The sequence below is a fragment of the Littorina saxatilis genome, linkage group LG1 (genome assembly GCF_037325665.1).
Source record: "Littorina saxatilis isolate snail1 linkage group LG1, US_GU_Lsax_2.0, whole genome shotgun sequence".
Taxonomy (NCBI): Eukaryota; Metazoa; Mollusca; class Gastropoda; order Littorinimorpha; family Littorinidae; genus Littorina; species Littorina saxatilis.
This window is the reverse complement of record NC_090245.1, coordinates 32,688,596-32,707,127: the sequence shown is the minus strand read 5'-3', so window position 1 is coordinate 32,707,127 and position 18,532 is coordinate 32,688,596. Positions and strand designations below refer to the sequence as shown.

Below are 18,532 nucleotides of genomic sequence, written 5' to 3'. Positions count from 1 at the left end.
ACGTTACCACTCGGCCACCCAGTCCCTAGGGTAGGAAGGTAGGCAATCACTTTTTTTTAAAAACTTTTTTTTCTTAATAGCAGAGCAACCAAGCGTGTAGCACTCGCAACCGAAGAAGATGCCGCCATTTTTGCCATGGCAAGCGTCTGTTGGGCCTTTTTAGTAGAAGGAGTTATTTCCCTTGCATCGTCTGTCGTCTGCATGACGACTCGAGCGCTTTCGTTTTCATTGCATTTTCTTGTTTTCATTTTTTTTTTTTGTGGACAAATGTAATTAAAAGTTATAGGGTCGGCCCCTAAAAATAGGGTAGGTCGGGTTACCGTAACCACACTTTTTTTTTTTAGGCCTTACAGAAAGCTGAGAGGATATGAGTTTTCTTTACCATACACATCTGGAGGTTAAAAGGTTCTGTGAAAAAACTTTGCCTTGAGACTGCAGAATGCAAATACTCCAAACAAATTCCCCCAAAGTAATGTTATACATGTCCATATTGTAAAACTAATCATGTAAAAATATCCTTTCTTGCCAGTCTCCTCTCATCGCAGGTACTACTGTTTAAAATACTTTGAAAATGTAAGCATGGAAAGTCAGCCATAGGTCTTGCTATTTGAAGAGAACCACAAAGAGCATACCTCTCTCTCGCTCCAAAAAAATGCTGGTGCCAAGGAGTAGTCCTTGGCTGGTGCCTATAGTGAGACTAATGACACTGATTGTGTTTGATTAGCCTATCCAACCACTTTCTCACCATTTTTCCTCTTTGATCTCCAGTTGAGGCTTTCATATAGTCGTTTTTAACTGAACCCTTCCATGAAAGATTGCTGCATTTACACCCCCCCCCCCCCCCCCCAGTGCTTTTAGCACCTCTTTTATCCTTATGTGATCTTCATCAGATCACTTGGTGACAGGGTAGCTTTTACTTCCACCCAAATCCTCTTCCTTCCTTTTTTTCTCTCTACCTCCTTCTCATTCTTTTCATCTACACTCATCACACCTGTTCTCCCCCAATCGTTTATGTAGGGCACAATACCCCCCCCCCCCCCCCCCCATCTCTCCTCTTTCACCTCTATCCTCACCTCTTTTTTAGCCTTTCGATTTTCATTTCTTCATTACATATATTATACTCCCCATAATGTTTACTTACTCCCCCCCCCCCCTCCCTTTTATCTGCCCAATCATCACACACTTTCTCTTTTCCAGCCCCCCCCCCCCCCCCCCCCCCCCAAAGCGTTTTTTGTTAACCAGCTTCCCCATCACATCTGTCTACCCCCCCCCCCCCCCCCCCCTTTTCTCTCTCTCTCTCTCTCTCTTGCTGTGGTGAGTCAGAGACAATTAGCACGCCATCCCAGACAGCCGGCATGTTGAACAGGTATGAGGGGAGATAAACAAAGTCATCCAAGCGTTAAACAGTAATTACGCTGCTTACACAAGCGTGGAAATTACCTGGCATCCTCGAAATGGTCGCCACACCTCAGGTGAAAGAAGAACACAGGTACAAGGTAACTTCATCTTGGGATCTTGGGGAAGGAGTGGTGGTGCGGATTGGGTGGAGATGAGGAGAGAGCAGTGCTAGCCATTGCTACCTACGAAAATGTATGGCTACGTCAGGCCTAAAGGTGAAACAGGTAAACCAGAACGCATAGTTCCAGTAGCAACCTGAAACGGGAGTGTTTCCATGAATCGAAACAAAGAGATTTACTTTGAGTGTTTTCCCATGCAGACAACATAAAGACAGACACAGACAGAGATGACAGCCAGTCCGACAGACTCTCTTTCTCTCTCATCTCCAACTTCGGTACCAAAATTCCAATCCTCTCAAGTGACTCACCGCAGGAATCTACCTCAATCTCAAACACACTTTCTCTTCTCCAGTCCCCCCCCCCCCCCCCTCCCATTGTGCTTTTAGTTATGCGCTATAGAAATCTCCTTAATAAATAAATAAATAAACAACGAAAAAAAAATCATTCACCTCAAGCGGGTAGCAGGTAGGTTGGGGTGAGGTGCTGATCGAGTAAAACTTGCTACATCCAGTTAACTCCAATAAACAAGGCTGTTACCTTTTTACCCATCGTATAATAATTGAGGGAGTAACATGTACTACATCCACTCTGGAAGGTGTCAGGCAGGGTGGGGTGTATTTTTAAGCGTTGATTGACCGAAACCAGCTGGGCCTAGTAAGTATTTTTTGCCATGTCTACAGGCTGTTCACCTTTAATTCTGATTTATTTGATGGGCGCGATACGTTTCGCGTCCACATTCCTCATGTCTCAGACAGGCTAAAATCCTGCCTTCATGTTTTGCAGTGTGTTGTGTGATAGAGAACAGTGGTACCTGCGATGCGAGGACCCTACGATGCGAGGACCCTACGATGAGAGGGCACCTACCATGAAAGGACACCTGATGACGTCCCTTTGTCTATTATCTTGACCAAAATATACCTGTGGTGACAGGCCACCTGCAATGTAGGGACACTTTTGGCTGGTCCCTAGGGTGTCCTGTCACCACAAGTACCCCTGTAGTTACAAGGTGAGGTGCCACGAAGGATGGGGAGATACAGAATACATCCAGCTTCAACAGGTATAAGACAAGATGGGATGTATAATTATTCAGTTATGATTGACCGAAACTGCCGTATTTATCTGTTGTCCTGTCTAATAGGCTGTACAACTTTTATCCTGTGTTATGTGATAAGAGTATACGAACCCCCCCCCCCACACACACACACACACACACACACAAAGCTAGAAGACGTGACTAAGTCGTGTCTTCGCGTTTTGAAGTTTGCTGTATGATGGGTACATAAATGCACAAGTATACATCTTCAATGGTATCATACTGGGCGGAATGTACATTTAGCGTTGAATGGCCCACACCGGCTGTACCTATGGTTTGTCGTACCCGCGGGCTGTTCAACCTTTAATCCCGCGATGTGTGACGGGGGAGATACATTGCACACCCCGCTCTTCACAGACCTGTATCAGGAGGGATAAGGACTTCTCTATATTCTAGACACTCTCCATGTCATTGTATGGTGGTGGAAATCTATACACCTTTGACCGGCATCAGGCTTGGTGGGGGTCTACATTCTGTCTTGACTAAAATCTAATGTTCGGTCTACATGTTCTTCGCCTTTTATCCTGAGTTGTATGATGGGGGGAAGACACACAGGGCTGTCCAAACTGTGCGTCCCTGCGTTCTATACGCACTAGAAGCCGAAGCCCGCGACACACTAAACCTGAAAAGAGCGGGACCTGGGACGCAATACATATCCGTTATCATGTGTACCTTCGGTACAGCTTCAGAAAATGTCCTGCCAGATCTGCACTAACGTAAATGTACGGAGTTAATCTAACCGACATGACCGTTATGTGTTTGTAAAGGTATCACAGAACGTCTAAAAGTCGGTATTACAATGACATGAGCACTCCAGAGATCATGTGTCGTCGAGGAATGTACCCTCCGAAAGCAAGAAAAGGTATCCGGATCTTCGGACCCTCTAAAGTTCAACTGATGGGGTCCAAAGACCTCCTATATGATTCGAATTGGGGATCCAGGAACCCTTTAGGTGGAGCATCTGTGGGGAGCCCTGTCACATGTCTTTCTCCCCCCTCCCCCCCCCCTCCCTTCCACAGGGAGTACGGTACACAGTACTGTGAAAAGTCCTGTCTTCACGTTTTGCAGTATATCAGATGAATCTTCCGTTGGCAGGGATCAGTCAGAGCTGGTCATACATTGCTTGGTCCTGTCTTGGTGCCGTTCACCTTTCATCCAATGTTGTATGATGCCAAAATTACGTCTATCGTTTTGTCCCATGTTGTATGATGCCAAAATTACGTCTATCGTTTTATCCCATGTTGTATGATGCCAAAAGTACATCTATCGTTTTATCCCATGTTGTATGATGCCAAAATTACGTCTATCGTTTTATCCCATGTTGTATGATGCCAAAATTACGTCTATCGTTTTATCCCATGTTGTATGATGCCAAAATTACGTCTATCGTTTTATCCCATGTTGTATGATGCCAAAAGTACGTCTATCATTTTATCCCATGTTGTATGATGCCAAAAGTATGTCTATCATTTTATCCCATGTTGTATGGTGCCAAAAGTAGGTCTATCGTTTTATCCCATGTTGTATGATGCCAAAATTACGTCTATCGTTTTATCCCATGTTGTATGATGCCAAAATTACGTCTATCGTTTTATCCCATGTTGTATGATGCCAAAATTACGTCTATCGTTTTATCCCATGTTGTATGATGCCAAAATTACGTCTATCATTTTATCCCATGTTGTATGATGCCAAAAGTATGTCTATCATTTTTATCCCATGCTGCATGATGCCAAAAGTACGTCTATCGTTTTATCCCATGCTGCATGATGCCAAAAGTGCGTCTATCATTTTATCCCATGTTGTATGATGCCAAAAGTATGTCTATCATTTTTATCCCATGCTGCATGATGCCAAAAGTACGTCTATCGTTTTATCCCATGATGCCAAAATTACGTCTATCGTTTTATCCCATGTTGTATGATGCCAAAATTACGTCTATCGTTTTATACCATGTTGTATGATGCCAAAATTACGTCTATCGTTTTATCCCTTGTTGTATGATGCCAAAAGTGCGTCTATCATTTTTATCCCATGCTGCATGATGCCAAAAGTACGTCTATCGTTTTATCCCATGGATGTATGATGCCAAAAGTGAGTATCGTTTTATCCCATGGATGTATGATGCCAAAAGTGCGTCTATCGTTTTATCCCATGGATGTATGATGCCAAAAGTGAGTATCGTTTTATCCCATGGATGTATGATGCCAAAAGTGCGTCTATCGTTTTACCCCATGGATGTATGATTCGAAAAGCACATCTATCGACCAGAGCGGGTTGTACATTTTGTCTTTATCGGCTGAAGCCTGATGCTGAAGCCTGATGTAGCTATCTGGGTCTGTCCACGGGTTCTGCATGTTCTACCTCCAGTACCAGGCCACTTTTCAGAGCTACATGACATCCGACTGATAAAGGACCTGAATAGTCCAGTTTTGCCTTCTAAGAGCCCCGTGCCTGTGTTAATCGCGGGACGATGAGTTGGGTGCTTGTAACATTTCAACCCAGGCAGACTGAGAGAGTAACACCCATACGTTTGTGGGCAAGACAGAATCATGTTCTGAAACCTATCTGTGCTCAAAGCACGTCAAAAGAATATGGGAGAAACATCCTCTCCCTCCTCATCCTAGTTTTCCATCATCACCCTGCTACCGCTTTTATGTTTTGTACCCAATTCAAAAGCGATTTTCTAAGTGTTCGGATTATATTCACCCCCCCCCCCCCCCCACACACACACACACACCTCCAAGAAAATACCAATGCTCTAGTTCCTTATCCTCTGAGGTGCGTCCTCGTATCATTTAGGGAACTGACCCCAGCAGAGCTGCGATGAAGTAAAGCCCAAGACAGGGGAGTTGTCCATTTCAAGATTGTCTGAGGGCGTCAGACAAAGACAGAAAGTTAGTACGCTCTGCAGGCACCCTCCACTGCAATGGCTTCTTGTTCTCTGTCCAATGAAATGGATGCCTTTGTCTCCGATGAGAAGATCTTCTTTCGCCCCAAATTAGAAACGACTTTCTGTTATCCCAGAAACGACTTTCTGTTATCCCATCAGGGCAACAAAGAACCATAGTTAAAAAAACAAAAACATTTAAAAGGCAAACAAACCCTAGAAATCCGAGACTGAAGAAAGAACCTTTGCTGTATTTCAATCAAAATAGAAGGAGTCCCACACCAACTGGTACAAAGAAAGTGAACCTGTCCCAATCACCTGGTCAGCTGACAGAAAAGCGAGATGGCGTTGACAGAAGAGAGGGGGAATGGATGTGAAGTGCAATGGAGAGACACTGAAAGATATGTGGCCTCCCTAGTATGTCTCTGTGCCAGAAACTGTAGAATACACATTCTCTCTAGTCTTTGTTTGAACCATATAACGCCTCGCCACAAGGTACCCCCTCAACTCCCCGCCCCAAAGCCGACTTCATTTCCTCCGTGTCTGTTGGCGATCAATCACAGGACAAACCAACTTGCTTTTGGAGTGGGGTGAACACCAAGGAAAGGTCCCTGAATTCGTTTCTTTTTTTCTTCTTCTTTTTTTTGTTGTTAGCAGTGATGTAACCGAGTGTCGTAACACTACGATCACCTCTGGAGGCGAAGTGCAATCAAACAGGATTGAAAATGTTAGGGCCAATTTCTTGGCCCTATAAAAACTGTTATGCAAACCCGAAGGTTTCCATGAACATACAGACAATCGGAAACCACCAGACCCCATCACAAACAGAATTCCACAATCCACCGGTGTTGACTTAAAGGCCAACAACTCGGGTGCAGAGTCTGCTGTAAAAGGAGCGGTAGCCTCCCCTGTCACAGTGGAAATGAAGGAACACACACAATTACACTCATGTATCTTATAGGCAAACATTCAAGCACAAACTCTCTCTCTCTCTCTCTCTCTCTCTCTCTCTCTCTCCCTCCCCCACTCCCTTCTCTCTCTACGTTTTTGTGTGTGTGTGGAGGGTGAGCAAGAAAAAAAGCAGATATATAAACACACACACACACATACAGAGTTTTAAAGACAGAAATGCCAACATTTCTATTTGCAAAATGTTTCGCGTCCCCAACAAGCGAAGTCCTGCCACACAAGAGATGAAGCTCCCCGAAAAGGGGTATCCCCGGAGAACGGAAAACCTGTAACTGCAGAGCTTTAGAAACATGTCATCCACCCGTGTTGGGTCTCCACCCCTGGGGTGATAGCATCAGCCTGGGTGGCCAAGGCCGAGTAACGGGTGAATTTATCCACCCCGACAGTACCCGGGAGAGAGGAATTACTGCAATATGCCTAGGGGGATGTGGTATAGGGAGTACTCTGGCACACCGTTTTTTTCCGTTTGTATGGCCATGTTGGGTTTGATGCGTGCATGCCTGGTTTTCTCCTGTAGATGGGTGTCGGCACAGAAGGTCTGCCCGCTGTCCTCAGCCAACATGCTCCGTCTTCATGGCAGCTCAAATTTTTTATCGAGGTTCTCTCCTCTAGATCCGCCGTGTTTCGCCTAGGGGCTTGCGCTGCCTAGTTGATAGGGTCACCTCGTAGAGGATGTGGTCATAGACCACGCACGGTCGGTCTTGGGATAGGGAAACGTTATGCTAGTCCGGAGGGATTACACCACAATGGCCACCTCGCGAAGACCCAGGGTCCTAGACTAGGGAGGTCCAAGGGGGAGCACCGGAAGGGCTACCCCTCTACCCGCACCTCAAAACACAATCCCTTCCCCTGGTAGCTTCATCCCCAAGGAGGAAACAGAGCTACCTGCAACACCCGTTAAAATCGTTAGTGTGACACAGAGAATGCCGATTCCGTGAAATCACGCAGAAAAGCATGATTGGGAGAGCAAGAATGGAGAGAAATGCTTTCTATCTGTTCTGTGTTCTATTTTCTATAGTCCTGCAATCTCACAATAAATGGTCACTATAAACAGGCAACCTGAGAAAGGTCCATAAACAAATCCAACTTAGACAGTCACACAATCTGCTGCCCCAGCCTTCTTGGAACCACACCAATGTTATTCCCCACGGGTTCAATTTCCATTCTCACCATCGCCCCAACATCGGACACCACAGAACCACAACAGTGAACACTCAGCTTTTCTTCGCCCAAGCCGGACCCCGCTACCTGGAGACGTATCTCGCTCTGAGATCAAGAGATGAAAATGGGACCTGTCAGTCCCAACTGCTGTTCTACCCGGGGTACAAGCATTGCTAACTACTCTGGGTGGACAGTTGCCGGTACAGAAGAAGGGATTATTGTTTAGAGACGAGTGTTTACAATTGTGTGTGAAACTCGACAAAGATGTTGCTGTCAGCACGAGCTTTTCGTCCCCTGGCTGAACTCGATAACACCAACAGTGATAGTTAATGACAAGGAATTTCAATTCCAACTCCCTGCCATTCGTAATGGCCAGTTCAGGGTAGTGATGTCGGACGAGCGAATACGAAAGAGACAGCAGTTTCAATGTACAAGTCATGATATGTACTACGAAATCTGCACAGTCTGAACCTGAGCACAAAAACGTCCATCGACAGGCTAACAGCAAAGCCTCTTTAGTCGAATGTAAAGGCTTTGCTACCATGGTGCATGCACATCACCACACTTAACCTTCTACCCCCCCCCCCCCCCCTTTTCTCAACAACTTGCAATTCAAAATGTGTCTGGAAAAAAACCCAACACCCGTCACTAGTTGTTAACGTATCACAAGTTAACGTTCCCAATAGGCCCGGAGGCCCGTAAGACAATGAATCATTATTCAGAGTCACCTGTACGAAGGAAACAAGCATTGCCTCAATAGACAACCCCCTCCTCTTTACTTCTTTGGGTAACTTCTTCTTCTTCTGCGTTCGTGGGCTGAAACTCCCACGTACACTACGTGTTTTTTGCACGAGTGGAATTTTACGTGTATGACCGTTTTTTACCCCGCCATTTAGGCAGCCATACGCCGTTTTCGGAGGAAGCATGCTGGGTATTTTCGTGTTTCTATAACCCACCGAACTCTGACATGGATTACAGGATCTTTTTCGTGCGCACTTGGTCTTGTGCTTGCGTGTACACACGGGGGTGTTCGGACACCGAGGAGAGTCTGCACACAAAGTTGACTCTGAGAAATAAATCTCTCGCCGAACGTGGGGACGAACTCACGCTGACAGCGGCCAACTGGAAACAAATCCAGCGCGCTACCGACTGAGCTACATCCCCGCCCCTTTGGGTAACTATATTGATCATGGATTGATGGAGCATGGACATTCATTATTTTGCAAAGAACATCCAGCGCCACCTAGGAACGAAGTGATACAGTGGAACCCCCTTTCTAAGACCTCCCCTCCCCCTAGCCCCCGGTTTACACTCCCTCTCCCTCTCCCACACCCTGTTTTCTGAGATTTTCTGTTCATAACCTCTGTAAATTTTAAGACTTTCTCATTTTTTAAGACCTGATTTTCTCAAATTCTCTGAGGTCTTACAAGGGGAGGTTTCAATGTTGCACAAATTCTTAGTGAGTCCCCAAAAAGGAACAAATAAACGCACATTGATTGAATGACGCTTGTTTGATACACGCCCTACCACCCAGCCCCTTTTCGTGACAGGGTGGATGTGTATGTGTAGAGGATGGGGACTAAAGGGTAGAGGGGTGGGGGAGCGCTAGATAATGGAAAATTTCCTAGATAAATTTTCATTTAATTAATATACTTACCCGAATCACATTAGCATTGAGTCACCTGAGATGCTTATCACTGAAAAACGCTTACCCGGCTAAAAATTTAAAAGGGAAGCAACCCCATCACCAAAACGAAAGTGAAAGTAGCTTGGTAATGGGCCAGCACACTGGGAGTTACCTCCCATACGGGTGTGTGCCACGTCACTTCCTCTAGGAACACGTGCCTATTCTCATACGGCTTTAAAAATCTTAAAACCATACGCGGGGCAGGTGGGAGGGAATACAGTATGTGATTCGGGTAAGTATATTAATTAAATGAAAATTTATCTAGGAAATTTTCCATTAAATAACATATTCTTACTCCGAATCACATTAGCAGATAACATCAACAAGGCGGTGGGCTAGAAATGAATCAAAACTCACCATCAAGTTCTGGACAGGAACTGACCTGCTGCTATGAGAGCTGGAAGGCCTCTGGAGCCATCCTGTCAAAGAGCCGAGACGTCCCGAAGATAAAAGTTTAAGAAAACATCTTCAGAACGCCAAAACGCAATTGTCAGCACCTCCTCTAGACATCTGGAGCGCAGTACTGCCAGAGAGGATGCCCACACCCTCATTTCATGGGCTCGGGCCGAGTCAAGTGGCAAAGAGGGCATGACCCCCCCCCCCTCTTTGTGCGACTCCACTCATAAGCTTGCTTAATGAGCGAGGACACCCACCGGGCCAACGATACCTTCGACAAATCTTACTCGCGCCTAGAAAAGGGCGAGATAAACAGCAACTTCTGAGAACTAGACCGAAACGGCTGAGTCCGGGCTAAGTACAGACGAAGAGCCCTCACAGGGCAATTGACCGAATCAAGGTCATCCGGGGCCAACGCGCTGATCAGAGCCTTGACTCTAACCAGCGGAGAGGCCTGCCCCGGAGACTGATTCTTGGCCAGGAAATCGGGCCGGAAACGCAAAGATGCGGAACCGTCCGACTAAAAGGAGATATCTCCAGGCTGACCCGACAGGGCGTGGACCTCGCTACCCCGTCGGGCCGTTGCCAACAAAAGAAGAACCAGCGCTTTGCGAGTGACATTGAACAGAATGGCCTCGCTCAAAGGCTCAAAATCCGCAGAACGTAGGGATTCCAGGATTAAAAACAAGTCCCACTTGGAAGCGGGCAAACGAGCTTTCGCTTCCTTAAGAGCAGCCCTTTGAATGACTGCAGCTATAACGCCCCCGACTCGAACAGACCGACCGATCTGCTTAAGAGTCGCCGAGATAGCGAAGCGCCGGACCCTCAACGAGGAGCCTGAGGCGCCCTGCGAAGACATGAAAGAGAGGCGGTTGGCGACCTGAACAGAGCGCGGAGCCACCGAACTCACCCCTGTAGCTGAACACCAGGCAGTCCATGCCTTCCAGTGGGAAGCATAAACTGACGAGGTGGACGCTCTATGCGAGCGAGCCACCAAGTCCAGACGGATGGAAGCCATCAGGAGAGGCAAAGTGGAGCAAATCTGAGCTTGGAGCTTGTGCACCCTTCTCTGAGAAGGCTGGACAGTCCACGCGACCGTGTCGAAAGACATCCCCAGATAAGTGAATGTCTGTGACGGGGTCAGCTCCGACTTTCCCTGGTTGATCGAGAACCCCAACAAGTTGGATTCTCGAAGAACCATCAGGGTATCTTGCGAACAGCCGCTCTGGGACTGGTTCATGATGAATCAGTCGTCCAGATAAGCCCGCAGGCGGATACCCTAGGACCTCACCAGTGCACAGACCTGTCTCACCACCATGGTGAAAATCCATGGTGCGAGGGACAGCCCGAAAGGGAGTGCGCGAAACTGGTAGATCTGATCTCCCCACCGGAAACAAAGCCATTTCCGGTCGGCCGGATGCATAAGAATGAAAGTATGCGTCCGTGAGATCGATCGAGGTCACCCAGTCTCCTGGGCGGAGAGAGTCTCGGACCGAGGCTGGCGTCTCCATCTTGTCTTTTATCTCACTCAAGAAAGTGTTGAGGAGAGATAAATCCAACACGGGACGCCGTCCTCCTGACGCTTTGGGAACGGCGAAAAGACGCCCTAAAATCCCAGGGAGCTATGGACCCGAACTCTCTCCATCGCGCCCTTCTGCTCCAGGGAGGCAATTTCCGACTGCAAGACGGAACATGCTTCCTGCGAGAAGATGGGCTTGAACCGCGGTGGCACTCGGGTAAGAGGCGCCTTTTTCTCCCGCCAGAGCAGGCGGAAGCCCGATCTCACCACTCCCACAATCCATTGGCTGTCTACTACCAACATCCAACGAGAAAGCGCACGGGAGGGGCCTCCCGCCATCACCAAGGTGGAAGGCGGGAGGGGGGTGAGATCGGGAGCGCTTCATTGGGGGTGTGGCTTACTCCCAGAGCCGCCGCACCCCCTCCCCGATGCCGTCCTCTTCTTCCTGCCACGAGCGACCGGCAGAGCCTGCCGCTTCTGAGCTGGCTTGAGGTTCGACATGTCTGAGCCTGCTTATGCTTATAAGGCTTAGACTGTTTCACCCCCTGCAGAGTGAAGTCGAGGAACTGACTGTCCTTGTTCGACTGAATCTCCTTCTGTCTGGCATCCATTGCCAGAGAACAGAAGCGAAATTCCTCTGAGACCGGGGAGACTCTCAAGGTCTCCCTAGTAGCCAGCTCCGTGAACTGGGACTGCGAGAGGAAGAGATCCCTCCTACAGAGGACCGCTTGGGTGTACTGTAGAGAGGAAAGACGCAATTGTTCCTCATTGACCTTGGCCAAGGCGGTAAAAAAAAGCGCAGAGACATCGTCCGCATTTTGTTCTTCACTGAGAGTGAAAGGAACCAGCGAATCGATCAATGCCCGATACTGAGTCCGAACAAGAGTCTCCGCAACGGAGGACAGTTCGATCTGCCGACGTCCAACCTCCTCAGCAGAGAGGAGGGAAGCCTCAGAAACCGGCAGAACCAGATCAAGCTTGATCGGTTTAGCCAGAAGAGGCAGCAATTCCCGGGGAACCGGAAGGGTAGCCCTAGGGAGTGCAAAAGACGCCAGCCAGCTCTGGCTCTGAGTGGGCAAGCTAAGCTTCCTATTGCCCGTAGGCACAAAGGAAGAGGCTTGAGAAGCCGACGCCACCCACTGCTGAGCTGATTCCGGAACTGGACCAAAAGGAAGCAGTAACGGAACAGGCACTGGCCGAATACCACTCCCCGCATGTGCTGGACGAACCAGCGAATGCGAAAGTTGGTAAGCCACTGACGGAGACTCGGCGAACCGGAAGGAAGAAACATCTTCCTGTGCCGGCCGGAAGTCCGCCATGGCCGAAGGATCGAACGGAGCGGAAGAGTCCGCAGCCACCACCCCTTCGGGGAAAAAACGAGACGCTACTTCCGCCGCGATGTCAAGAACAGACTTGAGCTTCGCAGAAACACGCCCCGAGACTCCTCGTTGACCACTGATGGAGCATCAGAATAGTCACACATGGAACCATGACCAAAACCACCAGTTCCGGAAGCAGAAGCATGCCCTGGCAAACCGGAAACCGGAATGCCTGTGCACGAACATTATCCTGCAACCCAGAACCTTGTGAAGGTAAGGGTAGGCAGGACGACCATCCGTAAAAACCGGAGCTGGATGAGCTGACGTCACTCCCCCATCCGAGTGGAGTGATGCCTGCTCAAGCCTAGGCACTAAATGGCCGGAAGGCGTACGCTGGAATCCACCCTCTGATATCCGGAAGGAAGCACCAGAAGAGGAAGCAGCGTGTCCGGCCGAAACCGGAAGTGTAGTCGACGAAACCGCGCAATGCGGAATTGAAGGCTGCACTGGTTGACTTCGTGATCCGGAAGGACCGGAAGTCAGTGAAAACTCCATACTGCCGCAGCCGCCGTAGCGTGCCTGCGTGGACGGATCATCACCTCCGGCGAGTGCCGGTAGTGCAGCCGACAGAACCGCGCAATGCGGAAGCGAAGGCTGCACTGAAACCAAAAACACCAGTTCCGGAAGCAGAAGCATGCCCAGGCAAACCGGAAACCGGAAATGCCTGTGCACGAACATCATCCTGCAGCCCAGAACCTTGTGAAGGTAAAGGGTAGGCAGGACGACTATCCGGAAAAACCGGAGCTGGATGAGCTGACGTCACTCCCCCATCAGAGTGGAGTGATGCCTGCTCAAGCCTAGGCACTAACAGGCCAGAAGGCGTACGCTGGAATCCACCCACTGGTATCCGGAAGGAAGCACCAGAAGAGGAAGCAGCGTGTCCGGCCGAAACCGGAAGTGTAGCCGTCGGAAACCGCGCAATGCGGAAGTGAAGGCTGCACTGGTTGACTTCGTGATCCGGAAGGACCGGAAGTCAGTGAATACTCCATCCTGCCGCAGCCGCCGTAGCGTGCCTGCGTGGACGGATCATCACTTCCGGCTCTCGCCGGTAGTGTAGCCGACGGAACCGCGCAATGCGGAAACGAAGGCTGCACTGGTTGACTTCGCGATCCGGAAGGACCGGAAGTCAGTGAATACTCCATCCTGCCGCGACCGCCGTAGCATGCCGGAGCGGACGGATCATCACTTCCGGCAAGTTATGCGGCAGCCGAAACCGACTGCCGCCGCTGTTCGATCAAATCCGGGGCCTCGTAGGTTATCGCCGGAAATGAAAGATCAGCATGGTATCGGTCGTGACCCGAAGTGAAAGAGCTGTCTCCCGAGAGAGAACGTCCAGGCGCCTCACGAGGGCTATCGGACCAGCTCTGCTTACCAGCCGCAGCTGAAGAGGGAGGACGCTGCTCCAAACCGGAAATGGAAGGCAAAGACATGGAAGCCAACGCCCGGACGTCACTGCCAGATGCCGGAAACGCCAAACAACTGGCGACGGAACGCTGGAACTCTGCCTGCACCAAGCTGCGGATTACCGGAACCAGTGTCTAAAACAGAAAGGAACCAACGCACCCTGCACAGGTGCTAACAACGAGGACGAAGTCTCCGTAGTAGAGAACCGGAGCAGACGTAACAGTAGCGCTAGGCGCCGCAAAAGATAGCAGAAGTAGTAACAGCGCAAGGCGCCGAAATAGGTACAGACAACAAAGTGCTACGTTCTTGGTCTGTACAAGTAAAACTGCTTAAGAAGAAGCCTAAGGCTTAAATTTCCCCTTGGGTCCGACTTGCCACAGCGCTTGTCTGAATCAGACATGCTGTCAAATCCATGTAAACAACACGAAAACATTTTACTGAACGTAAGTCTAAACGACTGAAAACTCAGTAAAAAACACACACTTTCGCGTCAACAAATTACGATAGCTACACTTGCCTAACAAAAACAGAGGCACGTAGAGCTACAAACAAAGTCACACGAGCTAGTAAACTAACTCACACAACAAAATGGCGAAACACGCAAGTAACTGACACACAAGTCAACAACACGTGGCAACGCGAAAAAAAAAAAATTTACTGACACGTAAGTCTAAACGACTGAAAACACAGTAAACACACACTCTTTCGCGTCGACAAAATACGATAGCTAAACTTGCCCCACAAAAACAGAGGCACGTAGAGCTACAAACAAAGTCACACGAGCCAGAAAACTAACTCACACAACAAAATGGCGAAACACGCAAGTCACTGACACGCCGGTCAACAACACGTGGCAACGCGAAAAAATTTACTGAAACGTAAGTCTAAACGACTGAAAACACAGTAAACACACACACTTTCGCGTCAACAAAATACTATAGCTACACTTGCCCAACACAGAAAGGGGCACGCAGAGCTACGAGCAAAGTCATACGAGCTAGCTAACTAACTCACACAACAAAATGGCGAAACACGCAAGTCACTGACACACAAGTCCGCAAAAAACGGACAACGTACAGTAACGAAAACAGCGCAAACAACCAACAACAAACGGGAACGAGCTCACCAAACTGAATGCAAGGCGAGCAGAAAAGCTGGGTAACGTGGCCGGCGGGTGTCACTCAAACACACAAGGTCAGCCACAGAGCGTCAAAAAGTGAACCGTCCTCTCCGAGGTGAAAAAGACGTATGAGAATAGGCACGTGTTCCTAGAGGAAGTGACGTGGCACACACCCGTATGGGAGGTAACTCCCAGTGTGCTGGCCCATTACCAAGCTACTTTCACTTTCGTTTTGGTGATGGGGTTGCTTCCCTTTTAAATTTTTAGCCGGGTAAGCGTTTTTCAGTGATAAGCATCTCAGGTGACTCAATGCTAATGTGATTCGGAGTAAGAATATGTTATTTAATTACACACACACACACACACACACGAAGAAAGCACTCACCAACAACCATGAGGGTGAACTCGAAGCCCTTCTTGACGGACTTTCTGTAGACCTGGTTGGGCAGGTTGGCGAACCCTACGTATCCCTCCAGTTCTTTGCGCGTCTCTCCCCCGTACTTCCTGTCTCTCTCCTTGTCCTTGTCCATTTCTGAGTGTATTAGTTCCTTCTCTTGCTTCAAGGTCGGCCGCTCACGGTCATGGCCGAATCGTGACCCGGGGTCAAACTTCACTGTCGGGGCTTCAGGCGCTGCTGATGCGCGAAAGAAAGCATCGCGCTTAGCGGCGTTGATCTGCAAACACACAAGAGGAAGAATTTGGTCAGATGGTGAGGACAAATAAAGCAATACACGTTCGGACAGTGGTACCTGCGACGTGAGGTATCTCCTACGTGAGGACCTCGTCGTCAGGACACCTGGGGAGTTCTTTCATCAGAGGTACTTGCACTGTGTAGTATCGGCAGAAAGCGGTCTAAGGGGTGAATATATCTGTGACAGGGTATGCTTGAAAAAAACAATAGCGGCGTAAAAACCACAACTGCAATACATCTACGGATGCATGTGATGTCCATGAAACTAAAATGCCGTCTGTACGGACTAAGCCACAGAAGTAGATGCGCCAATTCGCTTGCTTGTATAAAAATAAAGAGAGGGTCTGTCCTTCTTTAAGATTATATAACAGGTGCCGACACTACCAAATTTAAAAACATTTTTATTCCATTTTCTTTTCGTTGCTCTCTGTCAACCATAACAAATACTAAGCATGCTTCTGCGGCATCTTCAATCAGCACAGAACGTTGAAAAGTCCGACATTCCAAAGTGAGTCAAGCTGACTGGGAAAGGGGGGAAGGGAAAAAATCCGACATTCATGAAACAGCTTCCGCGGTAACCGTATTTTTCAAACTCGTAAACTTCTCGTGGTGTTTGAAAAAAAGGTTTAGCGTGCACTGGGTAATGCATCTGCAAAAGCGATAAAGGCACAGGGGGGGCTAGATATATATATATATGGGATACACGTGTGTATGTGTTAGAGACTTCCTGTCAACACATTTGAGTCATCTTATGCGTGTTTTGGCCTTGGTGAGACTGATTCGTCATAGGCAAAACTGAGAGAGAGAGAGAGAGAGAGAGAGAGAGAGAGAGAGAGAGAGACAGACAGACAGACGCCAACACATAAACAAAGACAGGGATTGCATGAGCAAGGGAATTGGATACACAGACAAAGAGATACAGCCCAGAGCGAGGAATAGAGACAGACAGACTGTTAATTTACATACCACAAAGTCACTGTCCCACAAAACTGTCAGACGCACACAGACATTCTAAATCATCCGGACACTACTTCGGTGGTGGTAGGTCTACAGATAACGTTTGTCCAGATGTTTTGCTGGAGGAGAATGGAAATGGGGGCGTTTATTTCTCATTCATTAGATCATTCCCACACATAAAACCGCTTACACCATGTGTGCAACGCCAGACACAGACATTACGGGACCCCCTACCCCCTGACATACACCGCAATCTCTCTCATCTCATGGGCCAGATGCAATGCTGAACTTTACAGAACTCGTCTCTGGTGTCTTGCCTGCTTGCAGCATGAACTTTACCTGTGTCTTAATGCCTGATGCATCCTTCCAGGCATGCAGGAACAAGAATAACGTGAAACGCATTCTATGACGTGCACACGCTGGAAAATTGAAAGTCAAGTTGACCTGGGCATTTTTTGTGTATGCACGTGCACACACTCGCTCATGTAATCTGTTTACCCCCATGGCACGGGATCTCACCACTTCAGTGCTCGCTTTAGTAACCACTTGAACAAATATATTCTAGACTCGAGTGCATTTTTAGATTGGTGCTTTTCTGTCCATCCGTCTGAGTCTGGGAAAATGTTCGCGCCCGCCTCTGTGACTGTGTGTGTGTGTGTGTGTGTGAAAGAGAGAAAGGGGGCGGAGGGGGAGGGGGGTGTGTGCAGTAGGCAGTGAGCCTAAAAAGGTCGGATATATTTGTACCACCCCGTTTTAGAAAAAAAGACAAAGGAAACCAAAAAGTGATTAACATATATATCTTAACATGATATCCGGCCAGATGCACAGTCTTGACACACAGTTTGTTTCTTCCCCGCCACAATCTCGCTTCTCTGTTTACAAATAACTCACGGGTTTCACGTGCCCCGAAGACCGCTTTGCGCTGTGCACAGCAAGGACTCACGCTGAGTAGGTATTACTTTTAGCGGCAGGTGCACTACGGCCGGATAGGGTGGATGATCAGATACCCGGGTGTCTGCATGCCGGTCTGTCTGTCTGTCTGTCGATATCTTGGCCCAGAATCACTTCCCAGTCACATAGCACATGGGGTCTTGAGGTTGGCATGGGGTTTATAGAGTACATAGTCTATGAGAAGGGCAGGGTAAAAAGAGAGGGGAAGGGGAAGAGAAAGAGAAAGAGAGAGAAAGAGAGAGAGAGAGAGCGCGAGAGAGAACGGAAGACACACACACCTCAAACCAATACCCCTTTCCAGACCTGTTTCCTCCTCTACCTTTCGCCCCTTCCCAGCCGATGACGTGCGTGCCAGACACAGTATATTACCGCCTGCAGCGTTTTCATTACGCCTCATTCCAGCAACGTTATGCCGTAACGCACATTGTTTGCATTTTACTGCAGTTTCGAAAAATCTCGCGCACCGGCTGTCTGTAAAGATCCGCACGTTAGCGAGCTGCCAGCAGCGACAACCAAGAAAGACAGGCAGATAGAAAGAACGAATGAATGAATAGGTAGAAAGAGTGAATAAATGAATAAATAAATCAACCATTCAATGATTGAATGGATGAACAACCAAATTAATAAATAAAAGAAAGCAGAAAATAAAGAACCCATTCAGATGCCGCATAAAACGTAAACCTGGAAGCCAGCAGGAACACACTACCTTCAAACGGGACATTTAAAAACAGACGCACACACACGACCAAATTTTTACTCCCACGAGATTTTTACTCCGGAGTAAACATTTCGTACGAA

The 18,532-nt window shown here is 48.3% G+C and overlaps 1 protein-coding gene across 1 annotated transcript in view; it reads right to left on the bottom strand.

Annotated features, from left to right (window-relative positions):
- The window catches only part of LOC138950402 (protein peanut-like), a 107,213-nt gene that overhangs the window by 25,633 nt on the left and 63,048 nt on the right, over positions 1-18,532 (bottom strand). The window contains exons 3-6 of the mRNA XM_070322145.1: positions 15,504-15,809; positions 13,109-13,210; positions 11,775-11,924; positions 7,640-7,735 (exon numbers count right to left, since the gene is read on the bottom strand). Of these exons, the coding sequence (XP_070178246.1) occupies positions 7,640-7,735; positions 11,775-11,924; positions 13,109-13,210; positions 15,504-15,809 (654 nt within the window). The remainder of the gene's footprint in view (positions 1-7,639; positions 7,736-11,774; positions 11,925-13,108; positions 13,211-15,503; positions 15,810-18,532) is intronic.